Consider the following 26,833-nt stretch of genomic DNA (forward strand, 5'->3'; position numbering starts at 1 on the left):
CCCTTAAAAGTGTTATCAATTTTTTTTTTATCCAACGTGTTCGTTCTTTTTTTTTTTTTTCTCAAATGAATTTTTTGAGCGCCAAGCACACACTCAAACAAGCCCAAGTATCCAACAATTCAAATAAAGCCTTCAAGTTTCAACAGCTAAAATCAATTTCTCCATATTTATTTATTTATTTTTAAATACAAGATATGTAAAAAACTTTTATATTGGTATTGCGTTAGGAGGGTAAAGAGTACTTTTAATACCTAGAAAACTATCAAACAAAAAGCTGACATGTTAAGTAAAAAATTTCAAAAGTATTTATTTAATTTTTTGACTCTAAAAATGGCTAAAACATACTTTGAGAAAAAAAGCTTAAAATTGAAGCTTTTTTTGATTTTAAAAGCTTTACTACCTAACGCAATCTCAAACATGTTCAAAGTCATGGATCCACAAACCATTCGGATCTATCAAAACAAACATGTCTACTCCATTATCTAAAAGAAAAATGGAAAAGATGGTGCCCCAGATATATACTTTACAAGAAAATTCTATAGCTTCTTGCTTTGTGTCCAAATGAAAGGAAATAAGAGAGTGAATTACACGATAAGGATGATAATATGATGAGGGAAAACCAGCCCACCATCCATACCATCTCTTTTTGAAAAAAATAAAATAGAAAAGAAAAGAAATGTAAGCAATAATATACCCATAGGACTTGCATTCATGAGTGGTGGGAAAGCATGAGAGCATCATCAAGCTTCAGCAGTGATGGTTCTTCAAAATCATGGAAAAGCATGAGAGCATCGTCAAGCTCCCGCAGCGATGATTCCAGGACATTCCTGACACTTCTTCGTCGATTAAGTGTTTCCTCTCGTGACATAACTTGTTTGTCTACTGGGAGGTTTATAAACTGGAAGAGATTTTTGTAAACCAAATTATCACTACATGCAAATATCAAATAAAGGTGCAGCATAATAGTTGTTGCAACAAGGTGAAAAAAAAAAAAAACAAAACAAAACTAATATGACTTTTAAAATCATCATTAGATCAAAATTCAATACCGATCTATCACAAATTCAATAGCAATTTTAAAGACACAACAGTTTTAACAAGACACGAGGGATATGAAAATGACATTTTTTTTTTTTTTTTTTCACTTTTCTATACCAATAATAATTTTCTTTTTTAATTTTTTTTTTATTGTAAATAGTGCCGTAGAAAAGCCATGTTGTTTGCCAAACGCTACCTTTATTAGTGTGAAAATTTTCAAAAGATGGAAAAACAGGAATTGACAAACAATCCAGCAACAACAAAAGGAAAAAAACAGACCCCATTACTCAAATGGTTAAGTCCAGCTGTGATATAAAATAAGCAAGAATCTTTAACACGTACATACACAGTGAGTTGTTAAACTGTTTGGACCGAATGAAACAATTAACATTAAAAACATTGGGAGGCAAAGATCCTTCATTGTCGGGAACAAATTCAACCTACTAGTTTATAGTCAACAAGACGATATTCTCACTGTTCATTGTCAGGTTTTGGTGCAATTACACAGTATCATGTACGGCCATTTCAATTATTTGGGCAGAGAACTGTCCTCTTTGCAAACTGAATACACAAGAACACATTATTTGCAGAATTTTGTTTTTGGCAGAAGCAGAAAATAGAAAACAATCAGATATAGAGAAGATATTAAAACAGAAAACGCAATGAGAACTGTTTTATAAACAATTCATGCAATGAATAAGCAAATATTTGCAAAAGTATCTGAATTCAAGATATTTATAACCATTGCTCAAAAAAATTACCACTTCCATAAAGAATTAGACAAGCAAAAAACAAAGATAGCATACATAGAAACTCATTCAAAGAAAGGCAACCAAGAGGATTAGCAATCATATTCAACAGACCTCTTTTTCCTTTTCCCGCTCATAAGCCACTCGTTGACTCAAATTTAAAGCAGCACGGAACATCTCATCTAGTACATGTTCTTGTAGCGAGGGCTTATTTACTTTCCATAACAAGAATTGTGATTGTCTAGCTCCCGCTACAACTAATTTCTGCAAAGAGAATTAAACATTATCATAAAGAACTACGAACTTGGGCGTATCGTTATTGTTGACAGTCGTTTACCTCCATATGCAAGTACTCATCCTTCCAAAGCTTATAAAGAATCTTGGGTGCATCCTTCTTTTCAACAAATGTGGTATCTGAAATCTACACGAAATAAATGATTTGACTGAATATCATACCAAACATATTCTTTCTGACTTATCTGAACAAGTTTCTTTTTTTTGATAAGTATCTGAACAAGTTTCTCTGGAAAGGAATTGCTCCAACAATGGCCATGGAGAAAATAAAGATGACGGAAAAAGAAAAATCGTTTCAAGTGAAGAGTGAAAACAGAAATTGCACCACATATGGAACAGAGATCATATCATATTAAGCAAGTAATATGAATCAATCTCGGTATGTTTCTTGCCATTGCGCACTTAATCTAATGCAGTGGGAGCCTTGGACAGAATGGAGGCGAAAATGAAAAATGTGCATCAAAGTGTAGTTTAGAGTGCAGACATCGTAGGAGATCTCCTACGATATCAACATTGTATGCTAAGATCACATTTTTTTAATTGTGCACTCTTCTCCAGAAATTATTTCTTAATTTTATGAAGCATTTTTGAGATAAAGTTTGTCTTGTCCAACATGACTCAGCTTAATAAGTGAAGATTTTGAATGGCTCAACTTTTGCAAGAATCCTATGGCACAATGATGCAGGTAGAAACACCCTTATATGCAGCAACCAACCTCTAGGCAGAAATTTCATGGACTTTGTGTTCTGTATTTCCTATCTCCTAATTATACAATTGTTAATATTCAAGCCAGCACCATCTTGCACCTAATTCTTATCATATGTATCTTGTTAACCAATTAACTTGCATTCCACATTCAATTGAGCACCATCCTACAGTGAAACGTTGAGCATCAAAGTGTAGCCCTATACTCTTAAATTGTACGAGGACCAGTTCAGGCAAAGTAGAGAGAGAAGAATGGAGGATACACATAACTACACCAGATTTAGATGACTTTTTGATAAGTTAAAGGCATAGTCTCTGCTATCAATTGTTCGATACATGTATATCATGCATATCCAACATCTCAATGTGTAGGGGAAAAGATTGTAACCATGTCCATCAATAAGATAACATGTTGTCAACATAGGAATTTACGTGGAGTGACAGCCAACATAAGATTATTTTGAATTTATCAATATAAATTCACAATTACCTTATCGGTCTCAACTAGGCGACCAGTTTTTGACAGTAATCTGAACATTCTATAAGCGTCCCTTCCATATCTTTTCAACACAATTGACTCCAACTGCAGTGTAGAAAATGTAAGACATCTTTTAGTGACTGAAACATGGATTTTCATATCTTTTGAAACGAGTGTCAAAGAAACCTCATCATTCTGTGCTAATTCGACAATTTTCTTCAAATCTGTAGAAGAAATATGAATGCGTCAATAGAAACCAAATAATGCAAAAATCAACTAAAGATAAAGATTGAATGAACTCATTTATATGGCAACACCTTTAGACTACAAAGAGATAAAGGCTAAAATTAAGCAGGGAATAGGATACCAATACTATATGATTCATCTGTCCCTCTTGCAGAGAGTGAACAACCAAACTGGGCAAGGGAAGCTCTGACACGGTCTAAGGTCATACCACGCCCTTCTTCACTCTTCATTACCTCTTCAAAAATGGTATTCAGTGACAAGGGAACTGAAACATGTAATACAAAGTATATGCTACTGAGTAAGCATGAGAAAATGTCAAGGAGGGAAGGGAAGATTGGTGAATCATTTCACTTGTTTTCATATATATATTTTTTTCTATGCCATGTTTTGTGCTATGACTTCTAGGAAAAGAAAGCACGTTTTAGAAAATGCATTCAAAAAGACACCAAAGAATGCATATGAGCACCGAAGAAAAAGAAAGCATTGAATTGGCTCAATACAAGCGACATCATCAAGAAAAAGTGAGCTGAATTGGAAAGAAAGAAATCGCATTAGCTACAACACACAAAAGTTAAGTTCACATAACTAATGCTGGATACAACACAGATGTTCGAGGGTAAATCAATATGATGAAATACTAATTGAAAGGCCATTTCATTCAATCTAGAACTACGACATACAATCTATCGAAGAGGTTGGTGAATCTTTCGCCAATCTGTGTTTTGACTACAGTTACTGTTTTTTTTTTCTTAATTTCAAAATGAAAGCACTGTATAGCGAGGCTCAATTTATTAGCTCAAGATAAATCATACAAATTAGAAAGTTTTTTTTTTTCTAATTGTTAGTTATATATATATATATATATATATATATATATGTGTGTGTGTGTGTGTGTGTGTGTGTGTGTGTGTGTGAACATGATTATTGTGACAGTCTGGACCTATGAAGTTTCGAAAAAATGCCGTTCCCATGCTCCCACTTCCACTCTTCTAAATTGTATCCTAGATCTCAACCATAAAATGCTTGGACTTTCATAACTACTTGGACTACCAGAACAAAGCAACCTAAGCTAAAGTTGTTTAAGGTGAGTTTAGGTCTAGGCAGTAGGAATGCATCATTTAGCAAACCTAGCAAAAGGTCTTCATGCAACTTCTTATTTACTACTACTGATTCAAAAACTTAAAATACTAGATCCCCATCTGTTTCTTCAAATGCAAGAAAACTCCAATCTAACACCAGTAGTGATTAGATCTTTCTTGGGGGAATAGAGGTCACAATTATGTCATTCCTACAAGTGACTCCCCATTTAGGATTTGAAGAAAAGCTATATGACGCATTCAAAATCAAATACAAGACATACACACATGCATATATGTATGTATCTATGCATACTATGTATCAATCATAATCGAAATATAATGCTAAGCACAAGGGATAAATAAATATAGGTATTCAAATTCATTAAGCAATTGTCTAAAAGTTCAGTTTACCAGGCTTTTCTGTTTTCACTTTTTTCTCTAAACTTCTTGCTGCCTCCAGCATTGCTCTTAAGACAATTGAAGATCCATCATCCAGGCGTGTTCTCACATTCTCAATGCAAGCCTAGAATGTATGGGTAGAATTATGTACACCACACTATTTCAATGATATCCAGGAAGCTAATGTAATACAATAAAAAGAAGTTTAAACATATCATCTCACATAAAAAACATATATGCTTATCATTGTAAATGGAAACCCATTAAGCATTGAGATAAATCAAAGATAATGGGACCGGGGTTTACTTTATAGGGATGGGTCCAAAGGGCCCTGCCTTGAAGAGGTTCCCCGACATAAAAAAAAATAAAAAAAATAAATCAAAGATAAAAAGGAAAAGGAACTATTTCATTCATCTGAAGACATAACAGAACATGTAGAAGAGGACTTACAAGATGCAAAATACTACGCAAGTGAGAGAGAGAGAGAGAACAATGTACCAACCTTATGCCTAAGATGACGCATAAATTCCTCAAAATTGGGACGAAAAAGAACTACTTCCTCCTCTTCAGCTGCAGGTTCTCTATCTAACTCCAAAGAGTCATACTTGCGCTATGAAATGAGAAGATAGCAATTAGCATACGAGTAACCCTGGGAACTTGAAATGGCAATCCTCATACCAACCTTTTCTCCAACACTCATACTAGAGGAAGCATTCGTACTTGTTTCTCTGCTGACATTAGATCCAGTATTTGTTATAATTGAAAATCTTTGTGCTTCCATAGGAGCTGCTGCTCCTAGAACACGTTGTTCTATTGTCACTGATTCTTCATTTCTCTGTCAGCATTTATTTAGAATAGATTGTTGTATTAGGATCCATATGATAGATTACATACTCAAGATTGCTTTATTTTCAATTTTTTTTTTTTTAATTTACGTTTTTGTTCTAAAAAAGCCCAAAACGCATTTTGAAAATGAGGTTTTTTCTTAAAAAAAAAAAAAACCTCTATTTTTCAAAGCAATCCCAAATAGACTCTAAGCAATTCTAGAAAAGTTGCCTTCAATCGATGATCCACACACCACAAATCATGTCAAAAATTGATCTTAGACCAATCTCCCACCTCATATTTGACAATTTTTTTTAAAAAAAAACCCAGCCCCTCCTAATATTTTTCCACACCCCCACCCCAGAGGGCCAACAGCCTCACTGGAACACCATCCTCCCCTCATGCTATCATATTGGATTCCACATAATTTCATGAGATCGGTGTTAAGAGTTAAAAGCTAATATGTTCAAATCTCTTTATGCTTGGATAGCAGCGTACAATAGTTCTCGTTTTTCTAGTTTTATTGAATTTCTGGACTTGTGTTCTTCTTTTTCTCCCTAATTGAGGGTTTCTCTTATATACTTCTTGTGTACTTGGGTTGTGCCCCTCTACACTTTCTATTGAGGTTGATTTATTTATAAAAAAATAAACAAATTCCTTGGTGAACAAGCTTTGACAACTTTTAACTTTTGCCATGTAGCATTACATTATCCAAAACCAAATCATTTATGGAACTGGTAGCAGCATGAAAAAAGTTTACAATGTTGTGTAGGTCAATATTTTTTGCCCTCTGAAATCAATTGTACAGATAAAATTATTATTCAATACTTAATTTACGAACAATCACCTAGCATTGGATAAATTTTATATAGCAGAAACAACTTTGGTCTGAAACTCTGCCACTCTACTATAGTTAAGAATTCAATAATGTGTAGTGGTAGTGGTTGAAATAATCTAGTTAGCTGCATTATGCACAGTTACACTAGTGTTTGACATTTTTTTTTTTGAATTCTTTTGCAAGTAATTGATTTTTTTTTTTTTAATCTATGCATGTGCAATATCACTGTCAATCACCAACTCTTAAGTATAACTGCAACACATCCCAACTGTTGAGAAAGCTGTAATTTTGAAATATAAATTGGTTATCATAGTTAATGGGCAATAGCATGCACAATCCACAGATTTAATATGCATATAAACTAGCAAACACACAAATGGTCAACTGTCATTCCTAATTCTGTACAACAGACAATCATCAGCAAGTAAATTTGACAAGAGTCAACAATTACCTTAGCAGACTTGGCACCTCGCTTCTTGGCAGTAGTTTCTTCTGTAACTGGTGTAGCAAGGACTGCTTCATGGGTCGGGCAGCGTTCAGCATAACGGGCAGCCAAAAGTTTAAGAAGGTTTTCTTGTACAATATCTTCACAAATTCCTGAAAAATAATTATAAATCAAGTGAAAAAAAACTAACATATTTGCAGGACAAATATATCATCTAAATAGCATATTCGAGCATGCACACACACACAAGATTGAAGCCCATACACCCACATTGATTGTGCTTCTAACTGCTTTCCGGTATGTTTGTTAATGTGTTTTTGGGGTATTTTTTGTTTTTGGTTTGAAAAAATGTTCTCATGTAACATAAAGTTGAAAATAGTTTTAATTGTTTTGTGTTTTGGGTTGTAACGACCTAAGGAAAGCGCTATTGTATGCCTTGCACCCTTGCCCCTTGACTGCCTAAAGATTAGATGTTGTCAAGAGATTCTTATTGCTAGCTCATGGAGTGTTATTCATCATAAAGTAGTGAAAATGATTAACTGTATAAATTTATTGAAGCTTTTTAGGCACCAAAGATCAGCCCTCTTTATATCACCTACTGCAACCATAATGTTCAATATTATAAATATGATTCAACATCAGCTTCACTTGCACCAAAAACAATATAAAAAGAAAAAGAAAAAGAAAAAATACCCCCAGTATATATATGTATTATATTTTTATCTAAGATAGAGGCAGAATAAAATAAATTCAAACATTCACAAGGGACTCACCTTCTCTTTTACTTGACTTCTCTCTTTCAATCATATTCTTGGCTCTTTCTACCATTTGCTTCAGTGTAAGCCTACCATGCTGAAGCAAACCGTGAAGAAGTTCTTTACACTGGACAAACAATGAAAATAATTCAATAACATAATTTCGACCTGGACTTATAAAAAAAAAAAAACATAATTTCGACCTGGCTTCAAACTTAGTGAAACATCAAACCAAAACTAAAAGAACTAACTTCTTCATCAAATTCACCAGAAACAATCTTCAAGAATTTGGAAAATCTCATGCGATGGAGTATGTTACTAAACAACACCATGTACTGGGTATCAGCTTTTGGCCCATCCTCTAAACCACCTGCAAGTACAATTATTCAGATCATTATTTGTGTTTACTTTACTCTCTCGTTGGTTGCTAAGGAACTTTTGTACTTGGTATTTTTTCCATTATATTAGCCAATGAATTGTTATTGGCATAAATTACCGGCATTTCCAGATTGAAATTTCATGAAACTCCAATTCTGTGGAGCTCAAAATCACTGTTTGTAATACAAACTTATATCATATTCAGGCCTTCACTAGGGCAAAGTGACCAGCCAAAGTCATTTTTATCAAGACTTTTGGTTTACTTGCAACCCAAACAATGGAAAACCCTACACCCCAATTTTGAACTTCCATTTATTACCTTAAGAGGGAGGAAAAAAAAGACAAAATTATACGAAATAGAAACAATGAAAAACCCTAAACCTCAATTTCCATACTATCACTTCCTTTCCTTTTCAGCAACATTTTGATGGCAATCAAACCAAAAACGCAGCATAGAGTTGAGTGGGGAAGATAACCTTGTTGCTCGAGAGAGAAAGCTTGAACGCAGTTGTGTTGGATCAAGATGAGGAGGGAGCTCGTGACCTGTTGCGGGGTGAGCTCCGTTAACTGAACTATCAGTTGGAGGGTCAGGGGACCTCTTTGAAGAAGATTCTCACACACTTTCTGCATAGAATTTGGAAACAAATATATAGAACATGCAGTCTCAGAAAAAGGTATATGTATAGGTTCAGAGAGAGACAGAGAATTACAGCGACGACATTGCCGAAGTGGTTAGTCATGAGGTGTACGGCCAACTTGATGCCGTACTGGGTCACCATGGTTGCCTTCTTTCTTCCTCTTCTTCGCGAGAGGGATTTGGAGGATTCGTGATATGGGTTACGCCGGTGACGTGGCATGTGCCACGTCGTTTGGCCCAATTAAAAAAAAAAAAAAATCTCAAACGTTCGTCCATGGTCCAGACCATTACATCCCCCCACCCCATAAAATTTTCCCCCAAACCCATTTCCCCCTCCACCCCATTCTCCCTCCACCCAGATTCTCTCTCCACCGGCACCGGCGCCGGCGCCGTATTTTCCCCAAAACCATTCCCTCCTACCACACATTTCATTTCCCCCCAAAATTTTCCCCAAACCCATTCTCCCCCACCGGCACCGTGCGCCCCAAAACTCGTGTGAGAGCTCTCCCTCTCTCACGCCTTTCTCTCTTTCTCTCTTTGTCTCTCTTCTCTCTCACACGAGTTTCTGTACGTCTTTGCAAAAAAGGAAGGGATTACGAAACAAAGGATGTGATATGAGGTAATTCTCTCTCACTCTCTCTTTCCTTCTTGTGATTTTCTGTATGGGTTCTTGAAGATATGAGGTTTTGTAGAGATGCTTGGGTTGGGTTATTACAAATTGATGTCTCGTGGTGACTGGTCTTTAGTGCATTTCTTGTTTGGTTGCTGAGAAATTGAAGGAAAAGAAAAGGCTTGTTCAGTGACTTTATAGAAAATCAAAATATTTGTGTAGGTTTTTAAAGTTTCTGCAATTTGAAATTCGTTGTAACAGTCAAAAGTTTGATAGTAAGAACTAATATTCTGTTAAGGATGCTTTGAAAATTTCCTGCCAAATTCAGCATGTGGATTTTCTTTGGTGTTGCAGGAACTATATATAGCTCATCACTTTTCCCCAATCGAGCACCAGCTGGAAGGGTTCTGCTTTTGAACTACATTGGAGGGGCTACAAATCCTGGAATTTTGTCCAAGGTATGACAGTTGGAGATGATTCACTTCGTGGTTTTAGCGGTATTGCGGTGGTATGGATGGTTTATTTAGGTCAAAAAAACAAACTGATTTTTTTCGTTGACTGTTAGGTGAGGGCATTCACCAATGACCGAATTCTGCAATTCAACTTATTTATCAAAAAAAGATAATTTGAAAGAAAAAAAGAAAAGAAAAAGGAAGATTTTTTTTTTCCTTTTCTTTTTATTCCTTTTTTTATTTTTTATATTACCTTAGTTCAAATATATGCTTAGATATTGCATGTGAAGATCAATGATTGGTCTAACTTTCAGCGGCATCATCTTTACAATCATGGAGCAATCATATTAGGTGTTTCCAAAGTGTTTTAGATTAATGCCTAATCGTGGGCTAGGAGTGAGTGAGGGAGCAAGCCTATGTGCCACTTTTATCCCATACTGAGAAATTGTTAATGAACATGCATTGAGAGAGAGATGCAAATATAACCATTTTTTCCTAGGCTGGGAAATAGACAATGATTTTGTGCTATTTGTAAATCTGGGTTGTAATCATTGTAGCTTGCTTTGGATGCTCAAAATCATTAAAGAATACGCAAACAAAAACAAAAAGGATGGTAGAAAATTTTGAACGTTTGTGTATTGTTAATGCTTACTGAAGCATGAAGCACTTCTAAATATGATACCTAATTCGATAGAAATGTGGTGCGTCATGTACATTCCATCATAATTGTTTACTTTTGATCAAAATTGGAAGCAGCCCCTTGAATTTATTTCCTTACCTCCCCGTCAGGAAATAAAGTGTTTTAGTGTTTTATTCGTTTGACATTTATGGATGCAAATTTGTTTGCAGGTTGGCCAAACAAGGTGTTGTATTAGATTTTTCTAGTGTACCTTCTTTGGTTACTCTATCAACTAAGACGGTTATATATAGATATTATTGCGGATATAAGTGATCTTGTCATAAAAAGTATAAGTTGAAGGTTTCTTTTTTTGAAACCACTCGATGGGGATAGGGGAAGAGAGCAAGCCTCCTAATCCTTCCAAACCAACTTCTTCAGCTCAGGTATCCTTGTCTTTTTCTTAACACCCTAATTATATTCTTTTACATTTTTTTTTTCCAGGTGTTTTAAATTATTCTCATTTATTTTTTCAGGAAATACCAACAACGCATTATTTTGATTGGTCGAGCTCCATGCAGGTTTGTGATAAGAATATGTTTAGTTTAGTTTTTTTTTTAAAGAACCAAAAAAATTATTATGATTATGAATTTTTTTCATTATTTATATGGATTAGTTTTGGATACTCAGTGTTTCTTGATTATGCTTATTATTGTCCTGGAGCTATGCAGCCCCCATTTTTTCCCTCAACAGTTGCTTCTACAACTCCCCACCCCTATCTATCAAGAAGCCAGGTAAATTATAGCTATGCTTTAGATCATGTAGATGCATACATTATGTACAGGATATAAGGTTCTTATTTTCTTTCTTGTTGGTGATGTTTCAACATCTGTTGATTCCACCATATGAGATGCTAGTTCCATACCCTGTTTTATTGCCTCCATGGGGAGTTTATACTCATCCTAATATGACCACGGTAATCCTAGTCACTTATATATATATTACAATGCAAACTCGTGCTGCACGTGTGACACGATTAAGCACATCGCTGCTGCTTATAAATATTGGGAAGTTTATGAATTTGTTATCTAAGTTTGTTACTATATCTTCTGTAGACTCCAAACCCACCTGTCAATGTAGAGTTGGAAGGGAAGGGCCCCTATGGAAATGATCAAGTTTGTACTAAAAAATCCATGGGAACTTCTGAAAGCACAGGCAATGACGGTGCTTCACATTGTTTCTCTTCCCCTCTTGTTAATAGTGGTAATGAGGGTACATTAGATGCAATTGAAAAGAATAATGAGAAACAGGTACATTATATCATGCATCAATAGGGTTTGGTTTCTCAATTGATCAATTTGGTGTTTTATGTATGCATATGCCCTAATGATCGAAATATTTATTTATAGCATTAGCTTTACATTGCTCTATTGATATGTTGTTCTTTATTTGTTGTCTTATGAAAACGTGCCAATCAATGTAGGATTCTTATGGAAGTAAGAAAATAAGGTTTCACCATATGGTTGCAAATGGTATATTTTTCAGTTCCAACCCAAACGATTCTTGCTTATGTGTGACCATCTATATTTTCATCCCTTCTTGGTTGTGATGATTTTGTACCCACTATAACTTCTGCAGGAGCCAATGCACAAAGTCACACTGTTGGGGCTATTGGTGAAACCTCAGTACCTCCTGCCTCATTACCACTTGTGATGGGATCTGAATCTGTAATGACTGATCAATTGATGCAGGTATTAATGTTAGAGGTTTCCCCCACCCCCCCAATTTAATAATCGTTTCACATCCCTATTTTCAATGTAAAGTATTTATATGTTGTTTCTAATGAAAATGTTACACTTACTAAAATTTCTCCATAAAATTCCTTTCCCAAATGATGTTTTAACATTCCATGAGATCTATTATTGTGGAAAATGTGTGACCATCTAATGGGATGGTGACACATCACTTGGGAACCAATTTTAGGGGAAAAATTTGATAAGTGTAGCATTTCTCTGCTTCTAAAGGAGAGAATATATTACGTGTTAAAAGTTGGCAATGGGGTTGTTATGAACCTAACAATTCTCTGCTTACATAGATTCCAAATGATGACGAGCCATTCCTCGAAGTTGTCCCTCAAATTGGTTAGTTAGTCTTTACACTCTTTTATTAATATCATTGAGTTTCTTTCTCATAGTAAATGTTACTCATTAGTTGTTGATTGTCGTTTAGTGAATGTTGTGATTCCATTCTTGTTCCGATATGTTGATTGGGTAACTGTATTTTTTTTTTGTCATCTAGATGAAAATGAAGTTGTCTGTGATTTAGAGTTGGTAGACAAGGATGACAATGATGTGCAATGCAATAAGAAAGAAGCAGAACCGGAGGTAGGAATGAAGTTTAGTTCTGAAATAGAACTAAAACTATATTATAGGCGGTATGCTCAGCAATCGGGGTTTGGGGTGACATCTAAAGGAGGTAAAAATAATCCAGACGGGAGTCATAAGTACGTCACCCTTACATGTGCTCATTATGGCAAGAAGCAAACTAATGCAATTAATATTGACAAGCCAAATCCGACAACGAAAATTGGGTGCAAGGCCAAGATCAATGCATTGTTCAGGGATGGAGCGTGGTGTTTGACTACTGTTAATGTGAACCATAATCATGCTTTAAACCCTAATAAAACAAGATTTTTTCGATGCTATAGGAAGATAGGTGATAATGTGGAAAGAAGGCTCGAATTAAACGATATAGCTGAGATAGGTGTGAGCAAGAACTTTAACTCTCTTGTTGTTGAAGGTGGAGGGCATGAGAATCTATCATTCATGGAGAGAGATTGTCAGAATTTTATTAACAAGGCAAGACATCTTCTGCTTGGCAAAGGAGGTGCTGGAGTACTTTATGACTACTTTACTAGAATGCGAGAAATGAATGATGGCTTCTACGCTGTGATGGATTTGGATGACGACTCTAGGCTAAGGAATGTGTTATGGGCTGATGCACGAAGCAGGGCTGCATATGAGTATTTTGGGGATGTGGTTACATTTGACACGACGTATTTGACCAATATATACAAAATGCCATTTGCTCATTTCGTGGGAGTGAATCATCATGGTCAGTCAATACTTTTGGGGGCGGGATTACTATCAGGTGAGGATACAACCACATTTGTTTGGTTGTTTGAAACATGGTTGAAATGCATGAACGGCCAAGCTCCACTTGCAATAATAACAGATCAGGATAAGGCTATGAAAAGTGCAATTGCAAAAGTTTTTCCTAGAGCCCGACATAGATTTTGTTTATGGCACATTATGAAAAAATTCCCAGAGAAGTTAGGATCACATGCTCAATACAAATGTGGCTTGAAGAGTGCCATACAAAGTGCAATCTACGACTCTCAAACTTGTGTTGAATTTGATAACAGTTGGCAATGTATACTTGAAAGGTATAATCTTCAGGATAATGCATGGTTGTGTTGGTTATATAGTGAGCGGGCTCATTGGGTTCCAGCGTATTTAAAAGATACATTTTGGGCCGGAATGCAAACTACACAACGAAGTGAAAGTATGAATGTATTTTTTGATAATTATGTGCACTCTAGAAGCACGCTGAAGGAATTTGTTGACCAATTTGACAATGCTTTGAGGAGAAAGGCTGAAAATGAGAAAATAGCTGATTTCAATTCTTTTAATGCCATCATTCCCTGTATATCTCATTTTTCTATTGAGAAGAAATTTCAAGAACTTTACACCAATGCAAAGTTCAAAGAAGTTCGTAAGGAGTTTAGTTGCTTGATGTATTGCAATTGCTCTCTTATTAAAAGTGAAGGTGCAATTTCTACCTATGAAGTATCTGATGAGGTAACAATTGATGATTACACAAAAGAACGAAATTTTTGTGTTTACTTCAATGGAGATGAAAGTGAAGTTAAATGCATTTGTGGGTTGTTTGAATGTAGTGGAATCTTGTGTAGGCATGCCCTTGCTGTACTGACATTAAAGAAAGTTAAATCTTTGCCCACAAAATATTTTCTTGACCGATGGAGGAAGGATTTGAAGCGCACATATACTCTTGTTGAAAGTAGTTATAATGCCTTCAGTTGCAACCCTGATGCCCAAAGATATGATTGCTTGTTGAAAAAATGTAGTGAATTAGCAACGCTTACATCAACCAGTGAAGACCATTACATGGATGTCATGTGTTGTATAGACATGTTGCTAGCGAAATACAAGTGCTCAAGGTATGAACCTAGTCCACCCTCCCATGATATTCCATGTGCATCTTCCAAAAGTAATGAAGCCATTGATGGTGTAGTAGTGAAAAGTACCAAGGTTCTTAGTCCTATAGCGGTTAAATGTAAGGGCAAGGCACCATTCAAAAGAATGGTGTCTACGGTTGAAAAAGTCGTGACACAAACAAAAAAGAAACATCAGAGTCACAACAATGCCAACCAGAAGGGGAGAAAAAATCAGGTTGCTTATTTTTCTTCCTTTTATGAGTGTTTCACTTGTTCTTACTAAACGCGTGATCGTATATAAACATTTCAAGCATATTGTAACACATTTGGTATCTTTTTAAATTGAAGGTTTGCCAAGGAATCCAAGAAAGGGAATTGAACACAAATGAAGCTCCGTTGGCTTCAATAACTGATACTCAATATGATCGCATAATTGGAACGCAGGAAACTGCTTTGAGTAAGGTAAACACACTTAAAGCTCCCTGCTATTGTCAAATTACATTGTTATGTCATTGTCATTCTCCTTTTTCCTTTTTCTTTTCTATTTTTCTTTTATTCTTTAATAACTTATAACGGTTTTTTTGTTTTGCTAACTTACTAATTTGATTTGCTGCAGGATACGAGTTTCAACCTATTTGAATAGGCGATTGGGCATGTTGTTTTGTTTTTTTGAAAGCATTGCTCTTTTTTGTTCAGCTAGTGCTTTTAGTACATGTTACAAGAATTTTTTGGAAGCATTGCTCTTTTTTGGCTGATGGTGGTGTATGGTTTTTGCAAGTGTGGAATGGTGCATGGTTTTTGTAAGTGCTGAACATGTGGAATAGTGAATGTTTTTTGTAAGCGTTAAATATATGCAAGCTACTTCTGGCTACAACAACTACTTATCTATTTGCTGTATCCATCAGGTATTTTCAAATCAATTGTCGATCAACATTGAAAGAATTATTACATGAACTTTTGAATTGGATAGCACATTGATAGAATTTAATTTTCTAATTTATTTTACATAGACGAGTATATGATTCATCTGTTTATTCAACGAAATAGCTGAAGAGCTTCTTTGTGATCTAACTCATTAACTAGGTATGACCTAATTTTTGAATTTGTGGAAAGGTATAGAATGTCAATTGGTTGTAACATGCATTCAAAAACTGAAAGGTGAAATCTATTTGTGGTGGCATAAAGTATTTTTATTATGGAGATTCATTAGAATATCTACATTGAAAAATAAACAGAAGTTATTGCATGTAGAAAATGGGAGGAAATCACATGTGACATTAATTATTTGCACATTGTTTGATGTTTAACAGCTTAGGTGCATTTTCCTGTATGTGTTGACTTTTGACATTGTTAAAAAGTCTTGGCATCATCAACATGCAGCTTTATGCCGCTAAGAAGTTTCAATATGTATGTAATTGTACAAGTCGATCAAAACTCACTAAGAATATTGATTTTGTTTTTTGTTTGTTGGTACTTAGTAGTGCTGCTATTGTCATAAAAAATGTACTAATTTTCCATGTATCTTTCACCTTTCTTGCAAGTTGATGTAGAGATTTCATTCATAACAATTGAGTTGCATAAAGCATAAAATCTAGACCAATATACAAGCAGGTCCTATACAATCTTCTTTGCCCATCTCATTTCTTTACCAAAAATTGAAAGCCTTGAACTCTTTTATTTATTTATTATTAATTTTTTTTTGCCTAATAGATTTTTATTTATTTATTATTATTAATTTTATTTGGCTGGCATATTACTATATTAACATTTTGTTCTTATTGGCATCATCAACATGCAGCTTCCAATTACAGTGGGTTTTCTCTTTGGCATTATTCAGATGCTATTCTATATAGTTTACAAGAAGGCCAATTCGGTTTTGGTCTTGGAGAAGCCGAAGCTGCATGTACTTGAGTACATCATTGTACATATGCTCATTACCACACTTGTGTAGTGGTTTTTAAGTTTATTAACATGCGCCCACTAAGAATATTTATTAAGTTTCAATATTTATGGCTGACGAGTACTACTTCACCAAAGCTTAATTAACCATTCAAGATCATGTTGTGGTTTTTAATTTGTGTGTTTATGTGAATTTGAATGATGCTTAATTGAATATTGATTTCTCATAAAATTTCTATGATTACTCCTATCAAGAGAACATGAGAAATGCAACCTAATCGGGAATCAAATGCATCAATAGATGAGTAATAGTGTATACATAAATTGTGATACTAAGATTAAAGCCATGTCTTTGTTATATAACAGGATACTTCTTGCCTACAAGGTTGTCAAATTAGTTACTAGTTTCTTTACTTTTTTCCTGAGAAGAAGTGAACAACCTAAGGCTAGTAATTTAGAGAAGTCGATTTTATTAAATATTATTTTATAAGGAAACGACATTTATTAACTTGATTAAAGAAGATAATTCAAGCAATTTCCTTCTCCCATTTCCCTTGCAAATGGTTAATGATCTCTTGCTCATTCACAGACTCACTTAAAATAAAAAATGAAGCTTGCCATTCTACATGAATGGCCATCCATATAAGCTACAAGTCACAGCTAATATAAGGTTAGATTAAGCCACTCTCAACCTCAGTGTTCTAACACAATTTCTTTCTTTTTGGATAACTCAAAGATGGAAAGAAAAAAGTGGGATTTTATCTTATTCTACTTTCTTTATTTCTTAATATATTTTTTTTTCCTTGTATACTAAATTGTTTTCACATTTACAATTGTTTAATTTTATGTTTAAGATCTAGCAATCAGAAACACATCAACCAAGAAAAGAACACAAAGATGAGTACTTTTAAACATACAGTGTCATGTCCATCCTGAAAACACTAAAAAAGTGAGAAGTTTCACAAACCTTCCAAGTCAATCTTAACATAATAAACTCTTACAACAATACATATTACAAACTAACAACATCGACAACTAAAATCAACAACACTGCCCCCAAGCTCCAAGACCTTCCAACATGTTCCATCATTCATGAGATCCTTACAAGAATTTAAAACACTTAACCCTTAACAATATAAAAATGAAAAAGAACAAAACATGCTAAATAACTGCAATAAGAATGAACCGATAGCAAGCTAACATTTACGGAGATGGTAGGAATGAACTCACCACGTTTAAGTCATATGATATAGTTAAAACGTATTAGAGGCAGTCCAAAGTTCCACTTACTGAAAGAAAGAGGACAATGACAAATTATTTCCAAAATTTTTTAAAAAAATCAAACTCAGTTATAACATTGAGGAACACAAAAATTTTAAATGGATGAAAGATTACAATGACAAAACATGCTTGTAAGAGTCTTTATAAAAGTATAAGCGAATGGAATTGGAAACGTAAGTGAAAAAGAGGCATGCAGTTCATCCCATTATGTAGATCTGTCATAATTGACTAGTTTGCATAAATCTATTATTCCTTCTAAATAATAAGGGGAAACTTCACTAAGGCCCCCTGAACTTCCGGCCGTTTTTGCAGACCCCCCCTGAACTTCAAAAACTCTCATTTTGGACCCTTAAACTTCTATTTTCTCTCACTTTGGACCCTTTTAACTTTTTATACCCATTTTACCCTCGACTAAAACTACGCCGTTTTGGACTTAAACAAAACTACGTCGTTTTTACTCCAAAACTACACCGTTTTGAGCTTCAGAACTACATCACCACCCAACCCAAAACGACGTCGTTGGTCATTAATATTAAAAAAAAAATAATAAATAAAATAAATTAAAAAAAATAATTTTTTTTAAAAAAAAAAAAGAAAAAAAAGAAAAAGAAATCGGGGGTGGCTCCTTGGCCAAAATGGGGTGGCCGGACCACCCCATTTTTGGCCAAGGGGGTCGCTCAGCCACCCCTGGCTGGTCTGGGGGTGGTCGGACCACCCCCTTGGCCATGGGGGTGGTCCGGCCACCCTCAAAAGGCTGAAAAAAAAACGCGGGGGGCGGGGGGGGGGGGGGGGGGGGGGGGGATCGTGGGGGTGGCCGGACCACCCCCAAGGGGCTGGGGGTGGTTTCGGCCACCCCATACGGCCGGTATGGGGTGGCCGAAACCACCCCAGCCCCTTGGGGGTGGTCCGGCCACCCCCAAGGCACCCCGATCCCCTTTTCTTTTTTCTTTTTTTTTTGGGCCACGGGGGTGGCCGAACCACCCCCTTGGCCATGGGGGTGGTCGAACCACCCCCAGATCGGCCAGGGGGTGGCTCCAGCCACCCCCTTGGCCAAAAATGGGGTGGTCCGGCCACCCCATTTTGGCCAAGGGGGTGGCTTCAGCCACCCCCGATTTCTTTTACTTTTTTTTTTTTTTTTTAAATTTATTTATTTTGCTTTTCTTTTTTAAAAAATAAAAAATAAAAAAAATTAATGCATAAAACGACGTCGTTTTGGGCTGGGTAGGTGTTGTAATTTTAGGACACAAAACGACGTAGTTTTGGGGAAGGGTAAAATGGGTATAAAACATCCAAAACGACGTAGTTTAATGTTAAAATGGTCCAAAGTGAGAGAAAATAGAAGTTTAAGGGTCCAAAATGAGAGTTTTTGAAGTTCAGGGGGGGTCTGCAAAAACGGCCGGAAGTTCAGGGGGCCTTAGTGAAGTTTCCCCATAATAAAAAAAAAAAACAAAAAACAAATCCAAACATAGAAGAAGTCCAATACACACATTCGCTGTGGTGGTGACATACATGGTCCTTTGTTTATATATTTTAAGTATAAAATTAGAGCACAAGTAACTTCATTGACGGTTTAAAACGTAAAAACAAAATGCAATCCAATAAGCAAATATTTCATTAAATACTTCCATAATATAACAAATCAACATGATAGTTTTCCTAGCGCTGGAAGTCGGATAACTCGGTTACAAAAATGGCATTTTCGTATTTCGCACAGCCATGGTCAGTAAAGTCAGAATTTTTACCGACTTCTTGCGCTAACTTTCTTTTCCGTTACCAACGTGATTATGGTGACAATCCGTAATGTCGATCGGTAATATAATAATATTCGCTAACATTTCATATGACTATATGTTTAAGCAAAGAAATGGAAAAAGACAGTCGGTTAGAAATGTTATTCTTGAATAAATGGACAAAATTTTTCAAGCCAATATAGGAAGAGCAGCACAACCTAACAAGTCAAGAGATGAGAAGTTTCGGCGTACCTATTGGTAAATGAATAGGATCACAATGAAGCTCTCTAGCTATTTAATTGAATAAACAGATTGATCACATGCTTACCTATTTAAAATGAAAAAAAAAAAACAAAAAACAAAAAGGTTCTATCATTGTGCTATACAAATCAACTCTCATACCTTTGAATTAATGTCATTTAATACAGTAAAGCAAAATAATTGATTTGGAAATACATGGTAGGAACAGTAAATAGATAGGTACCTCTTGTAGTCGAAAGTGGCGTCCATCTATTCAACGCTTAATAAAACCATAGAAAAGTCATTCCACAAGTTCAGTACTTACAAAAACCATACACCATTCCAACTATTCCATACTTACAAAAACTATACATCATTCCAACTAATTGATACTATAAAAACTATACACTACCATTAGACAACTACATACTCAAAAGGTAGGGGAAAATTACAGTTTACCTCCCTAAAGTTGACAGCGTTTTTCAATTCGAACATCAAAGTTTCAATTTTTGCAATCCACCCCCACAAAGTTTCAATTTATTTCAATTCGACCAATATTATCCCAATATTCCCATATTGCCCCTGATTTTTTTTTTTTTAAATAAAAATAAATTTGAAGGTGCAAAAATGACCAGATGGCCAAAGGGGTGGCCATAGAATTTTTTTTAAAATTTTTTTATAAAAAATAAAAAAATAAAAATTAGGGCCAATATGGGAAGTTTTGGACACAATTGGTCAAATTGCAAAAATTTGGAACTTTGAGGGGGTGGATTGCAAAAATTGATACTTTGATGTTCGAATTGAAAAATGCTGTCAACTTTGGGGGGGTAAACTGTAATTTTTTCCAAAAGGTAATATCATCTACTAAAAGCACTAGTTGAACAAAAAAGAGTAGTGATTTCAAAAAGAAACAAAACAGCACTTTTAATCGCCTAGTCAAAGAAGTTGAAACTTGTATCCTGCAGCAAAACAAATTTATAAGTTAGCAAATTAAACAAACTTGCGTAAATTATAAAAAGCTTTGAAAAAAAATGAAAAGATAAGGGAGACAAGCAATCACATAATTTCTTTTTACAATGAAGAAAAAAATTAAAAAAAAAAAAAAAAAAATTGAGACTGGGAGAGAGAAACAGAAAAAATCTAGGTTCTTATAAGCAAAACATTACACAATCAAAAGCGCCACCACCAACAAGTGCTAATGCCAACTTCTCCATCCCAATTGCAATAAACTTTGTGATTTCTTGTGAACCCTACAAGTATTTAATAGTTTTTACACTTACAAATGTATAAATCAAAGGCAATAGAGCTTCTACAATTTAATGTGTACCTGAGTCATTACACTATCTTCAGTTTCAATTACACGACCGTGATGAATACAAGTTGTCGAATTCAATGGAACTTCACTTGTGTTCATTTCTTCTTCTTGTACTGATTCACAGGTCTTCAATTAAATAAAGTACCAAATGTGTTACAATATGCAAGAAATTTTTTTGGATGCAGAACCAATTTTAATAAGCATAATGAAGCACACGTAAAGAAAGAAAAATAATGAGAAACCTGATTTTTTCTTCTCTTCTGTTTGGCAAGGAATTTATTCAGTTGTTTCTTTTTTGCTTGTTCCACAATCCTTTTAACTATAAGCACCTTCCTTTTTGATAGTCGCACATTCCTTTGAGTTGCCACATTACCTTCATTACTTGAATGCAACACATTTGCAGTGAAGGGAAGGTTGACTGGATTCAAACCTTGAGCCACTGTATTTCAGCGTTAACATACGCATAACACGCATGACATCCTTGTAATGCTCATTGCTTAATGCTGTAGCCACTACTATTGGAAGAAACTTTTGCAACAAGCTGTGATATCTTTCTTCGTAACGGTTGCCCATTGTCTCTATAGGATAACCATCATGTTGACATTATTAAGAATTTAGAATAGAAAAATTCAAATTCTACAGTGCCAAAGAAATATTATTACTATCAAACACATGTTATCTCGAAAGTAATGAATAAAACAAATATATGGAAACTCCACTTTCTGTCTATCTAGAAACATAGAGTAAGGCCCTAGTATTATAAGTTCATAAACAACCCCCACCTTCTGTCTCTCACTATATAAACATTAACAATAATGGAAGTGTTACAAGTGCCATTTTAGGTTTAAGATTGGACCCCACCACACACACCCTTCTTACTCGGGAAACTCCACTAGCATCACTACTATCATCACCACCACTCTCCAATATCATTCATCATTGACCACATCCCTCATTTTTTAATATTTGATTAAAAGTAAATAAATAAATAAAAGAAACCCCAAATTCAAGAAAAAGAAAGGTTGCACATCTATCATATTGTAATTGTTTGCATTAATAGCGATGCAAGTTCAATATATGTATATATTTATATATCATTCATCAACAAGATAACAAAAGCAAACACATGGGTGTGAAACAATTACCAATTTCCTCCATTTTAATGGCCCTCCATTTACGAATGGTTTGCGGGTGACTACAGGTATTCAAGGTTTACTTCATAGAAGTGGATCCAAAGGGCACTGGTTTAGAAAGATTCCATGTTTTTCTTTCATTGATATGGCAACTATTTGTTGATTTGTCAAGATTATCCTTTCCCCATTTAAGATCCAAAGAACTTCTTAAGTATTACTTTTGCTGGAAGATTTTAATCTACATTTAATTTTTCTGTTTATTTAGAAGTTAACATAAGGAACATTTTCTAGACATTTCCTAGGCTCCACCACTCTGCAATTAATGAGATGAGTGAGTTCAATCATGTTTTTCTCTTTACAAGCAAGTTTTTATACATGGGAATACATCCAATAGGAATAGGAAGCTTACACATGGACAACTTTCAGCCACACGACTCAACACAACATTACAAAGTTAACTAATAACATATTAAGTTAACAAAAGACATAGAACTTAATTAAACATTGTTAGAGAAATCTCGAATTCAATCTCTCATAAGAGTGATAAGGATAAAGATAAAGATCAAACTAGAGACATCCTCAACTCAACCTCTCATCAAAATGATAAAGATGAAGATCACAACAATTCAAGCATTAGATAATTCTTACAATCACGTATTATCGTGTACAACACTTATCTTATCTAGCTCATAGAGTTTTACTTGTTTACAATTTGTAATTGAGGGATTGACCAATTAATTAGGAGGTTAATTCTCTCATCCTTATAAAAATTTCATCCTCGAATAAAAATGATGCTCTGAATTATTGTCAACAAAAAAAGAATGCCACTTTTGCTAGAACTTTTCGTACCAAATGGTCTCCTAGAAAAATCAACCCCTAGACCTCCTTCCAATGACCGATAATAAGATCTTATGTAAAATTTCATCCCATCCCAGTAACTTGCACCACATCAAGTAAATCAAAGTTTTCAATAGATTCAAGTAAGTCTAGTAATAAATATACAATTAATTTGATGCATATACCTCAAAATATCAAAGAATTTTCAAACTGATTCAAGCTGCTTTGTCTACTGCAATATTAAACAATTTGGGTAGTAAAATTTTCAAAGTTCTCCTCCATAAACTAGATTTTTGTCACTTACCAATAAAATTAAAAAGAGTTCGACTTTAAATAGAAAAAGATCCTGGAAGGAGCTTTCATATTAGAACTCTAATCCAACTTGTATACATAGCTTTCGTAGATGTTTCTCCGGAAGAAGCTAAGCAAAAGAGCCCTTATGAAAGTTAAAGATGCCAGTGGAACAAGTTCGTTCAAGGATGCTCAGGTGGTAAGTATTTGTTGTTGAGCTTTTGAACGAGCTGTGATGTTTAAGTTATTGTCTTAAGGTTTAACTATTTGAGCATTTTTTAAGGTTTCTCAAAATGGAGCTGCTTCTGAGCGCATAGGTGGTTCTGAATGGTCTCAAGCTACCACTAACCCTGCCGGTTCTGAGTTGTTCCAATCTACCCGTAACTCCACTGCTTCTGAGGGGTCCCAATCTTCGGGTATGTAGTCAATTGCTTTTATTATTATTATTACTAGATTGCATTGACCATTTGTCGTCCTTCATTACATGGTTTTCTCCCTCAGTTTTATTACTGGCTTTTCTGTTAACTTCTGTTTCTAGTAAGTGTAATATCTTAAATCTATACCTGGACTTGTTTTACTGCTATCATGTAGATGAGTTCTTTAATTCTAGAATTTTTTCTTAGTTCAAGATTCCTATGTGGTCTTGATGGATAGTTGGTTGTTGTAGATGGAAGTATTTGGTGTCAGGAGTAGCTTAGCGTTCACCAAGGAATTAATGGAATTTGTTTAGAGTTTAATAGGCAATCTGCTCACAAGTTTTATGTTGTGTAGTGCTAACTTCATTGAAAATATAAATATAATTTCAAATCAATATCTTAATCATCAAAGTTCTTTGAAGCAATATTAAGTGAAAAACTTGGTTGGAAATGAAAGCCTTTTGCAACTCAGACCCTCCAACATTAGTCATTAATGTATCTTCGAAATTAATGTTTGAATTCATGGTACAAATTTTACACTGCTTTGGCATCTCTTGAAACAATTTAAGTGAATTTCCAGTGTTTTTCTATATTGATTTCATATGATATAACATGTCATTTCTGAATGTTTATTTCCTTATGCATTAACAAAAGAAGGGATTTTGGCAATCCTGATTATCAGATTTTGCGATTTTAAAAATTATTCTTACTTTAAATTTTGTTTGTGAACTTTTACAAATCATATATTTGACCAGTGTCGACCACCTCTGCCACATTACCTCAAGCACCACCAAAACACTCTACCACTTTCCCCACCTCCACCATTTTTGTTATATCTTATTAGATTTTGAAGTCCTAATTTCTTAAGAACACAAACTAGAAGATTCTTTGAATGGGTCTCACCAATTATGCATCTTTTCAATAAAACTTTCTGCACAAACAACATATATTTAAATCCAATGGTTTATTACCTTTATTCTTCCACCTCTCTCCTTTACTCACTTGTTCAAGATTTTTTTTTATTTTTCTAAGCATGTAGTTATCCCAAAAACCCATTGGAATAGTCTTAATTTCTGTCTTTGTTTAATTCTGTACCAAGTCAATCTTAGTCTTAATTCTGTCTTTGTTTAATTCTATAACATTGTTGATGTTTCAAGCAAAATTATTGAGTTTTAATTTTTTTGGTAGGCTTCATGGGCTTGTGTTTGAAACTAGCGAAAATCCTTTCTTTTGATCAAAGCACTAGAATTTTGAGACACCACCTTGGCCTTTTCTTTTATTGGTAAAATTAACATGTACAGAGGTAGCAACAAATTTTATTTTCAGAATTCTATAAACATAAAATGAGCAAGGCTATGAACAGTAAATTCTGCATTTTTTTTTTTTTTGGATGAATAAGCAACATCATTAACAAACAAACCGAGAACACATCAACAACTAATACAAGCCTGATTAACAAACTGAAAACAGCCTACACAGAGGCAAAAAAACAACAAATAGCAGAAAACCTCTAGCCAACAGCCCAAATCAATTAAACCAAACCCTTACAAAGGGCTAAACAATAGCCTCAAATCAGAAACAAAAACCAACAAAACAGAGGAAAAAGACCCTATCCTCAAACAAGCCACATATAAAATCTGCAGCAACACCCTTACAGAGGAAACATATTATCCTTAAAACCACAAACAAACCACAAAAAACCTGCAACATATCATCAACAAAACAGACTTTCAGACAAAGTCTATAAGGAGCAGAGTAAATTCTGCATTTCCAACATATTAACCTCAACACACCCATTACAATTACAATTTATGAGGATTAGTGTTCAAAGTGAAAAATTTTGCGGAGTGTGAGCTTACCACAATTTGGGGCAGCAACTGATGGAGGAGTGACCGAAGGGGATTCGCCACGACTGAGGGTAGCAGCAGGTGGACGCGTGGCCGTATCTGTCGAGCTGCAGCTTGCAGAATGAACTGTGTTGGTGGCCTTCCAGGCGTTCGTGGAGCCCATTGTTAGTTCCGTTGTGGTAATGGAGGTAGTAGTCGTAGGCGGTGATGAAGATAGCGGACCGGGGAGCATTTTGGGTTTCAGAAAAATTAGGGTTTTGGGGGAAGAGCTGCCTCTCGTGGGGGAATGGGTTCCGGCCGGAGCTGATGGAAGGAAGTGGAGGTGGTCGTCGGCAGCGGTGACGGAGGGGAAAGGAGAGGACGTACGGTGCCAGTGGGGGGATAAAATGGGGTTGGGGAAGAAAAAGGGAGAAAGGAAAGAGGTCGGTCGGCGGCAATGACGGTGGGGGAGAGGAGATCACAGTGCCGATTTTAGTGGGATCACGGAGCCGGCGCCGGTGTCGGTGGAGAGAGAATCTGGGTGGAGGGAAAATGGGTTTAGAGGGGGAAATTTTTTTTTTTAGGGGGGGGGGAATGATATGGTCTGGACGAACGTTTGAGGTTTTTTTTAAAAAAAATTTATTATTATTATTATGATTTTTTAAATTGGGGCAAACGACGTGGCACATGCCACATCACCGGCGTGCGTTACTGTTTACGCATGCCGGCGTAACCCATATCACTACTCAATTTGGAGACTGAGAGCCCAAGCGAAAAAGGTGTCGAAGAAAGGGACGAGATTTACCTGAGAAATATTACACAAACTCCCAAACTTACCCTCTTAAATGCTCTTTGGTAAAGGAATAAAAACTTATCATTACACTTAAAATTTAATAGTAATTTATTCAAATTTTAGGGTTAAATACATTTTTGCCCCATGTGGTTTAACAATATTAACTACATTTACCTAATCTCCAGCAGATTAGGTAAAAGAGCAATATTAACTACATTTAGCTAGTATTGTTCTTTTTTCAACTCCAACAGATTTGCTCTAAAAGAGCTAAACTAACTTTTTTGCTACAAT

General features: G+C 35.2%; 2 protein-coding genes across 16 annotated transcripts; one reads left to right on the forward strand and one right to left on the reverse strand.

The window, feature by feature from the left end:
* Nucleotides 1-453: 453 nt before the first annotated feature.
* Nucleotides 454-9,082, reverse strand: LOC132165849 (uncharacterized). Of its 8 annotated transcripts, XM_088511949.1 has the most exons (14): nt 8,940-9,078; nt 8,706-8,853; nt 8,103-8,221; nt 7,870-7,978; nt 7,103-7,248; nt 5,671-5,823; nt 5,491-5,598; nt 5,001-5,112; nt 3,632-3,775; nt 3,451-3,488; nt 3,277-3,369; nt 2,125-2,208; nt 1,902-2,051; nt 454-898 (listed from the first exon to the last, which is right to left on the reverse strand). In XM_088511949.1, the coding sequence occupies exons 1-14, from the start codon at nt 9,006-9,008 to the stop codon at nt 710-712; spliced, it is 1,662 nt and encodes a 553-aa protein (XP_088368075.1). In that variant the 5' UTR covers nt 9,009-9,078; the 3' UTR covers nt 454-709. The 8 variants fall into 8 exon arrangements, with proteins under 8 accessions (XP_088368075.1, XP_088368074.1, XP_088368078.1 ...); XM_088511948.1 differs by having other exon boundaries at nt 3,277-3,488; nt 8,940-9,079; XM_088511952.1 differs by lacking the exon at nt 3,632-3,775.
* A 96-nt stretch (nt 9,083-9,178) lies between these two features.
* LOC132165848 (protein FAR1-RELATED SEQUENCE 6) lies at nt 9,179-16,855 on the forward strand. Of its 8 annotated transcripts, XR_015909431.1 has the most exons (14): nt 9,179-9,485; nt 9,831-9,934; nt 10,778-10,990; nt 11,081-11,125; nt 11,276-11,338; nt 11,660-11,854; nt 12,028-12,076; nt 12,183-12,295; nt 12,640-12,685; nt 12,843-15,016; nt 15,130-15,243; nt 15,398-15,686; nt 16,332-16,392; nt 16,580-16,855. XR_015909431.1 is itself a non-coding variant. In XM_059576530.2 (12 exons), the coding sequence occupies exons 3-12, from the start codon at nt 10,931-10,933 to the stop codon at nt 15,422-15,424; spliced, it is 2,886 nt and encodes a 961-aa protein (XP_059432513.2). In that variant the 5' UTR covers nt 9,179-9,485; nt 9,831-9,934; nt 10,778-10,930; the 3' UTR covers nt 15,425-16,855. The 8 variants fall into 8 exon arrangements, 3 of the variants coding, with proteins under 3 accessions (XP_059432513.2, XP_088367786.1, XP_088367785.1); XR_015909428.1 differs by having other exon boundaries at nt 15,398-16,392; XR_015909427.1 differs by having other exon boundaries at nt 16,092-16,855.
* Nucleotides 16,856-26,833: the final 9,978 nt, after the last annotated feature.

This window comes from Corylus avellana, chromosome 11 (assembly GCF_965113065.1).
Source record: "Corylus avellana chromosome 11, dhCorAvel1.hap1.2, whole genome shotgun sequence".
NCBI lineage: Eukaryota > Viridiplantae > Streptophyta > Magnoliopsida > Fagales > Betulaceae > Corylus > Corylus avellana.